Source organism: Dipodomys ordii, unplaced genomic scaffold, assembly GCF_000151885.1.
Source record: "Dipodomys ordii isolate 6190 unplaced genomic scaffold, Dord_2.0 Scaffold1, whole genome shotgun sequence".
NCBI classification, from domain to species: domain Eukaryota; kingdom Metazoa; phylum Chordata; class Mammalia; order Rodentia; family Heteromyidae; genus Dipodomys; species Dipodomys ordii.
Genome location: NW_012267217.1, coordinates 1485823 through 1494470, shown reverse-complemented (window position 1 = coordinate 1494470; position 8648 = coordinate 1485823). Strand labels below are relative to the sequence as shown.

Below are 8648 nucleotides of genomic sequence, written 5' to 3'. Positions count from 1 at the left end.
GAGTTTTGTTTTTTAATGATATCATAGTGATTTAGTAAGTTCTGTTGTTTATGCTTCCTTATTTTAGTCATCATTACTGTCTGAATATATTAATCTGTCTTATCATCAAGTCCTGCTAGTCTGTCTTCCATTTGATCCAGTCTTTTGATGAGACTCTCAACTGAGATTTTAGTTTGTTTGATTTACTGAGTTTTACATTTTCAAAATTTCAATTTATTTTTTCAGAATTTCTGTTTATTGAATTCCTCATTCATATCCTGCAATGTCTTTCTTATTTCATTTAGCCATTTGTTTACATCCTCCTCAAATTTATTTTTTCATTCAAACCTCTTTGCACTTATTGCTTGTTCTTATAGTCATTCTTTAAAAATATTTGTGGTTTCACTCTTCCACTGGAGCTACAGCTCTACCTACTTCTTGCATTTTGCTGATTAATTGGAGATCAAAGTCCATGCTGGCCTCAAACCTCTGATCTTAGCTTCCTGGATAGCTAGGATTACAGGGGTAAGCTACTGATTATTTTTTAAACTTATGTAAAAACTAAAATTCGTTAAGTTTTCCCAATCAAAAATATAAAGAAATTGTGTTAGTGTATGTTTCCTTTAAAATAAAACTGAACTCTGAAGAAGTGAACAGCAAAATCATTATTTTGGGTAATATTGAATAGTATGAATGTTTGAGTAAAATATAACAATATCAACAGTTTTAATAATGATTCATTCTTGGCAAAATAACCATCATTTTTATTGATAGTAGTGCATCATTATGCTAATATATTTTTATTATATATTGTCTGCTTACCTATTTATCCATTAATAGATATCTTATTTCTGATTAGGTTCCTTCACAAATAAAAATGTACTGATATGTGTACATAAACTCTCATAATTCTTTGCAGAGATAATGGACAGGCAGAATATAAGGGAAAGAGTCATGTACCACCAGTGGCTCATGCTATAATCCTCCCTACTCTGGTAGCTGCCATCTGAGGATTCTGGTTCAAAGCAAACCCAGGCAGAAAACTCCATGGGACTTTTTTTTTTTTTTTGAGGGGAGGAGGCTTTATTCTTTTGGCAGATCATCTCAGTCATTATAGATATTGCTGCACTGCTAATAAAAAATATATGCTTCTCTGTAAAGCATTTAAAAAAATTCCAAGGATGAGATGGCTGAGGTCTCAGCTCAAGTATCTCCAAATACATTGTTGTCCATTTCCTGACTTTTCCGTGTGTTATTTCTTGGTTGTTTTCCGGATCAATGCCATTCTCTGTTTATGAGCTTCTGTGGTGCAAGCTTTTTTGTAGGGTCGGATTTCTTCAGAGCCAAATCCTGGGATCTACATGTTCCATTGGCGTTCTAGATGCAGCTGGACATCCTTCACCTCCAGGGTACTTGACTTGCGATGCCGTGCGAGCTGACAGGCTGCTGTCACCACACTCTCAATAAAATCATCAGCGATCTGCAGCAGCATCTCCTCCACATCTTCATCCAATTGCTCATTAGGATCCACTTCTCTTACTAAGTCCTGTAATTTCTTCTTGGTCAATACCTGGTTGTTTTCAGGGCTAAGACGCCCCCCAGTCCCAGGCGTGCCTGGTATCTTTACCACCGTTGTGCTATTGGCCATGGAGCCTTGTGGAGGGGTGCTGGCTGGTTCCGGTTTTATGGAGGAGAAATTGGAGAGGTTGATTAGGGCTGAGGTGCCAAACTGGTTCATAATCTGCGGAGCTTTGGACTTCAGCTCATAGAGCTTATCAAGATCCTGTTTCTTTTTGGAGCTGTGAGGACCAAGGCCAATCAAAGGCAGCAGCATCTATCTCCCCATGATATGCGGAGACTGCCCCAGTGAAGCTTTCCTCTCAGCAGCTGGTCCGACCACCATGGGACTTTTATCTACAATGAACCAGCAAAAAGTCAGAAGTGGAGTTGTGACTCAAGTGCTTAGAACAGAATCCTTGAGCAAGAAACATTTGCCCCAGTACCAGCACGTACACATGCATGTACACACACACACACACACACACACACACACACACACACACACCAAATTATTTCTATCAGCCACTCCATTCATTTATTATTTTAACCCCCTCTCATTACCTGGCTCTCCAGCGAAGATGGAAACCCAGGCGGTGTAGAAGCTGGTGTGAGTCAGCCACCATCAGTCTCGCATCTCAGTTTACTGTCAGGAGATGAAATGTGAAACCACTTAAAAGGAAAAGTAGCAGCAAAATCACTATTTTTATTCAACCTTTACATAACTCGTGTATTCTTGGTCTCCCAGTCTTCGCTGTTGCTTCAAATTGTGGCCGGCCTCCAAGGAGTGCTTTCTCGTGTCTGATGTGCTTCTGGGCCTGGGAATGGCTTTTTTCTGATGTCTTCAAGGGAGCACTCACTGTAAAGGGAAAAGTAAGGCTCTGTAGAAAGCAGGCAAAGTTTCAAAGCTCTTGGGGATAGGCCAACAGTATCAACGATCAGGTAGCAGGTAGAGCATGATCTTAAGGCCCTGTGTCAGCCATGCTGCAGACTCAGATGGTGTGGGGTGGGGGTGGGGTGAGGGTGGTGGTTGGGGTCCCTGTACCTTTTAGCAACACTCCTCATGTTTTAGGGGGAATGGACTCCTCCATACACCACCCCTGACAGAAGGACACACAAAGATGAATGGCCAACCCAAAGGACAGAGCAGCTTCTCTCTCTGCAGGCTGCATACAGAGTGCTTTGTGCTCAGGAAGATTGCAATACTTCCCTTCTGGCAGAGGGCAGCTGGCTTCTCCCGGGCCTCGGAAAGTAATGCTTATTTCTGAATTGGTTAGAGTTCAATCTCAATTATGTCTGGAAACAACACACGTTCCTTTCCCACTCTGTATGACTACAGTGTTAATTTTCAAGTAAACTTGTGTGAGTTACTCTAAAGTTGAAATAGGCACACAACCTTGACATTTATGAAGCCTTCTCGGGGGAGCTGTGCTGGCAGCGAGCTCAGGGAAAGGTGTTAGCTGTGCACCGGAGGCTCGGAGGCTTTGCTCTTTCCAGTCTTCATGTACCACCTTAGTGAGGGCTGGAAGGGATTATTTGAACAGGACTACGTTCAAATCTGCCTCACCTCCACCCCTACGGAGCCAAATGGCAATGGTTCCCCCAACTAGGACCAAGCTGGAACCCCAAAGCAAGTATAAGAAAGAGAATGATGGCATCCTTTAATTTTCTTGCCATTTAAAAGAACTTTTATTATGCAGAAGGATGATGGTTCCTTGGATTTTCCTAAAGTAGAATACTTAATCAGTAGTAAAAGTAATCCCTCACATAAAAAAGAAAAAAAACACATTTGCTTTTATTGCTGTTTTGAGAGTGTTAGTATTTCAATTACCCGTGTTTCTAAATTCCTTCACATGCCTCTAAAGCACACTTTCTATATAAAACTTGATCCGATGGAACAATGGTTTTTTTAAAGGCACTCAACACAATAGTCATGAGGCACACCTGTTTTAGTATCTATACAGACTCAGCCAGGGTGTGTTGTTGAGTCTGCTTCTGCAGCTGTTGTTTGACCATAAAAATACTACTGTATTCACGCATGTTTAAGCCTTGTGAACACGGCAAGCTGGATTTGTTAAAGGGAGGCGCTGAGACTGGCTGGCTGGCTGATAATAGTCAGATAACGATCTAACCCCAGCAGCAGTGATGTTAAGTGTGAGGAAGTTTCTCAAACAAAATACACAATCCCGTCGACAACATATGTGGACCATGCAAAATTAATGATTAACTGCATGCTGGCTTGCTTGTCGGGGAACAGTTCTGCTCTTTAAGGGGCTTATGTAGTCTATGAACAAAATTAGCTCATGAGAGGGACTCATAAGGATAAAAGCGAGGCTTAAGTAGAGGCTTGACATATCCTGCTTTTCTCACAGGGCAAAAAGTTAAACATAATGGACTCCTTTTTATAGTGAGAAGCTCTGACTCTGAAGTTAAGGTGGATCATCCACTTGTTAAAACAAGACAGGAACTTCTTGTTATTCCTTAAAGGGGGAGGGGATGGCTCTGTGCACTCCAATTGAACTTTCATGGGACCAGGAAGAGAGGGGAAATGATCAAATAATTATCTGAGACGTTGAGAGCCATGAAACAAAAATAATTATGAAAGTGACAGCAATGAAATAACTAAAGATGCAATGTGCAGAAGGCCTGATCCCTTTGGATCACATGAGCTTTGCAATGCTGGGAAAGTCTCATCAAAATTCACAAGTAAAGCTGAAAGTAAGTGTGAGTTAAGTAGTAGTAGCCTTGTAATTTATCGAAGGTATGTTGCAAGGAATATAATCGCCCAAAATATCAAGTCAAATGAATTTCATGATGATAATTTCTTCACATGACTTAACTTCCCTTCCTGAATCTCAGTTTCAGTTCAGCAGATTAAAGATAATTAGACTTCAGGAATTAACTAAAACAAATGTAATCCCATAATGTTCATTTAGCTCAAGATCCCTGGGTATCTCTGTGCCCTGCCAGCCCAACTGGTCCTCCAGGATGCAGTTACCTCGGTTGACCTGGAGCAATCGTGTACCAAGAGCCAGACCATAGCACCGGATGTCTGTTCATGGAGCTTGAATCTTATTCTCTCTCTCTCCTCTTTCTTTCTCTCTTTCTTCATTACTTCCCTTTCTGTCTGTCTTTCTTTCTTTCTTTCTTTCCCTCCCTCCCTCCCTCCCTCCCTCCCTCCCTCCCTCTTTCTTTCCCTCTTTCTCTCCCTCCCTGCCTCCTTCCTTCCTTTTTTCTGTCCATCCTTCCTTCCTTTCTCCCTCCCTCACCCCTACTTTCCTTCCTTTCTGACGTTTTTGGTTTTTCACAAACATGTAGTAACGTGTATTTTAAGTTCCTCGAGGCAATGAGTATTTGTGTATGCAACCCTGAGAAATACCTTGCTTAGATTAGAAATAGGATGAAATTGACATTTAATTAAGGCTGAAAAACAACTGTTTCATTTCAGTCTGTATACATTATTTCTTCCTAGCTTTTAGTTTAAAAGTAGTCATTGTGTACTCATAAATTAACATGCTGAATTAAATCTCTTTGTATAACTACTTAAAGGTGGGGGTAAGAATAAGAAAACCACTTTGTAGTTTCTGAGACCAGTCCCCTTCCTACCACATCTCCTTTCCTCTATCTCCCCAACTTTGTCTTTTATTCCCCTCTCCTTCTCCCCTCTCCCCAGTTACTTTTATGATCTGGACAAGGGAGTGGATACTACCTTATAAATATTATACATCTGTTCTCCTTTTTCTTTGTCTCCACAATTGTCCTTGTACATGAACATGGAAAGTGATACAAATGGGAAATTAGTTTTAGATATATCAAAAACTCTTCATGCAAAAAAAAACACCTTTTCTTGTGTATTTCAGTAGAGGACTGAGGCATTCTGGGTAGTGTCTTCACAGAGAGTTATAGAGTCTGCTTTCTTGACTGCACAGTGACCAAAATAGTAGAATATGAGGGCTAGCTATGTAGAATGATATGTGTGTGTGTATATATATATATATATATATATATATATATATATATACACACATATATATATATATATATATATGCAGAGAAGTCATTGTTGGGTTGTGTAACATACTCTCTAGTAAATGTTTTAAAATGGGACACATATTTTAAAACTGTTCTCTAATTTAGTAAGGATGCTAAAAAAATAAAAAGTAACCATTTCACATTAAAATCAGAACAAAGGGTAATTCTTAAAATGTCACAGGCTCTCCCATTATATTCTTCTGAACAAGTAGAAATAAAACCCTTTGGGCTTGAAAAGGGGAAGTGCTCAGACACAAGGAAAAGTAGGAGAGCTTTTAAGAGTGGCCATAGCACACCTTAAATACCTCCCATTTCTGAGATTGTTGGGAAAGGCTAGGCAAACTCTTGTGCAGTGCAGCACCAATTCGTTGAGCTAATACTTGGGTCTGCCAGAAATTTGTACACTCAATTGTTCTTTAACATGTCAAATGCTTTCCTGATAATCTTGGTGCTATGTACAATGATGTAATTGGATGAGACAGTATAATGGAGGGTGTAAAATAAAAGCAGCTCCCAGCCCACACTAAACTGAGATGGTTGGTGCATGTTTGAGGTGTGACTATTTTGTGTTTCTTTCTTGACTGCAGTCCTCTACATGCACCCTAGGTTTTATTTTTATTTTTTAAAGTGCATAGGAAAGCATTTGAGAAGCTTGTGTCATGGCCAAATTAGCCCCTAATATAGCCATTCCACTGTGACAAATTTTTGTTTTCAAACTATGTAGCAGAATTTTGTATGTATATTTCAAGACCATGCAAATTTGGCAAAAGGTGATTGTCATGCTATTACATTTCAGTAAAGCCTAAGTACATTCTTATCTATGCAAAGTAACATCAGGTGAGGGATTTTTGAATCTTGACCTCCAGATTGGACAGTATTACACCTCTAATTCTGTAGTTTGGAAATATAGTCAAGATTTCCAGTCCTGGGTATCTTATGGGTCTCCTTATTTCCAAGATGCTACATTCTTATTGGCCCAGAAATTTAAGAACCCAAAGATATGTTCTCATTAAAAACAAACAAAAAATCCCAAATATCAGCTTTGTCAGTGGTGGTGGTGGTGAGCAGCAGAAAGAGGGAAGTTTATGTGTGACTAGACACAAAAGTCACCAGCTTTCTCTCAGCCATCATCATGGGCTGGCTATGCCCTTCACAGAATTCATAGCTTCTAAAAGATGGTTGAAATTGCAGTGTGTTGTCCAAGCATTCCTTCTTTGGACAGTACTTCATGGACTCCTTACTCCTTCATAAACTCATGAAATTCTTCACATTCCAATTAGCATGTGGTATGTATTTCTCTTTACAGCTATGACCAGGGTACCAGGACATGAATTCTACTTCTGTTATTTAGAGTTTAAGCTTAAGCAAATTAATGAAACTACCTGGCCTCAATTACACTAATCTCTCCAATGCAGAAAATAGCAGTTAAGCTTATTTTAACAGTTCATTGGGATCAGACAGATAGACATACAACAGATAGATGTAGCACGGCATTACCAAGAACATAGTTGTCAGTGGATGGAGACTATTATTATTGTGGTCATTGTAATGGTGTTATGCTCTTGTTCCCTTATCATTGTTTAACAATCAACCTTAAGATGGCTGAAACTGAATTCTCTATTATAACTAGATAGTTTCACCAAATTTCCTTGAGGTCACCATTCCATGAATAAAAGTTGAGCATGAATTGTGAGAATTACATAGAACTCCCTCTTAACTAAGAGATTGGCATCCATCTTCTACTAGAGAAGCCTTTGTTTTTAGAGGTCAAGTATTGGAACATGCCACAGGGGAGAAGATGTAGTGTTTATATTGAGTAAGTCACAGGACACCATTTTAAGGCTTCTAGAAACATTTCTAATTCTTAAATCTCTTCTCAGCTTCTCCTAGACTGGAGTTTAGTTTTTTACTCTGGATTGTTTTTCACAGAATCTAGTCTTGGGCATTTCCCCCCCTTCCCCATTCAAATTACTTTTTTTAAAAACTATTTTTGGCTTCACAATTTCAGTTTTTATTCAGTTTTTTTTTGTTTCTGAACTGACAAATACAAACCCTTGAGCATATAAGGGAAGGTCACCCCTTCCCATAAACAGAGGGTAGAGTTTCAGATGGCTAGCCATTTCTTTCTCCTATACACATTCCTGTCCTCACCACCCAGGGGCTTTAATCACTTTTCACATCAGCCCCTGGCCTGTAACGGGTCATTGCTCATGGCTGGCAGTGGAGTTTGTGTAGCTTCAGGCAAGCTGTCTCCCCTGTTTAGCATAGGAGATAATCTCCAACAGCTACAGTGGCTGGTGAGGATCAAAGGTGTTCTACCTGCCTGAGGCCAAGATCACTCTGCTGCAAGCCTTGTAGCTCTCAAGCTCTATCACCAGCTACAAGCCCACTGCATTCTCTTCTGCAAAGCTTTAGCAAAAGAAAAGAAATGAAATCAAATCTTTCTGAGGTCCTTCTTGGGTCTTATCCATGTGATTCTCTACACTCTTTTTGCTGAGATAATTGAGGTTTGTGGTACACTTTATTTAGTACATTCCTGAAGAGAATAAATTTTAAAAAGCATCCTCTAACTAGTTAAATCTCTAAGATCACACTTTTATTCACCAACCTGTACCTACAAGTTGTGTGAATGAACCTAGAGGGCTTCTATAGATTTACAGTTATAAATGAACACTTCTGCTCACTCAGATTTTGGAATTTCCACCAGACCATGTGAGAAAAGCATAATTGTAGACAAGAACCACCACACCACTTCCACCACCCCAGCCAATTAGGTATCTCAGTGTATTTGAGAAAAGACGGAGAGGGCTAAAATGATTGAGTTTTCTGCTATTATTCATACTTTGCATTTTTTTTACTTGAAAAAACCCCCTCTGTGTGTGTGTGTGTGTGTGTGTGTGTCTGTGTGTGTGTGTGTGTGTGTGTGCTCTGATACTGAGGCTTGAACTAAGGACCTCAAGCTCTTCCTTAGCTTTTGACTCAAGAATGTTACTTTACCAGTTAGGCCATACCTCTAACTCTGTCTTTTTGCTGGTTAATTGGAGATAAGAATCACTCAAATGTATGTGGTCTGGTTTCAA

General features: G+C 39.7%; 1 protein-coding gene across 1 annotated transcript; it reads right to left on the bottom strand.

The window, feature by feature from the left end:
- Window positions 1–1153: 1153 nt before the first annotated feature.
- Window positions 1154–1805, bottom strand: LOC106001302 (transcription initiation factor TFIID subunit 12-like). Its single transcript, XM_013036445.1, is given in 1 exon segment — window positions 1154–1805. A coding segment is annotated over 1 exon segment (486 nt). The 5' UTR covers window positions 1718–1805; the 3' UTR covers window positions 1154–1231.
- Between the last annotated feature and the right edge of the window lie 6843 nt (window positions 1806–8648).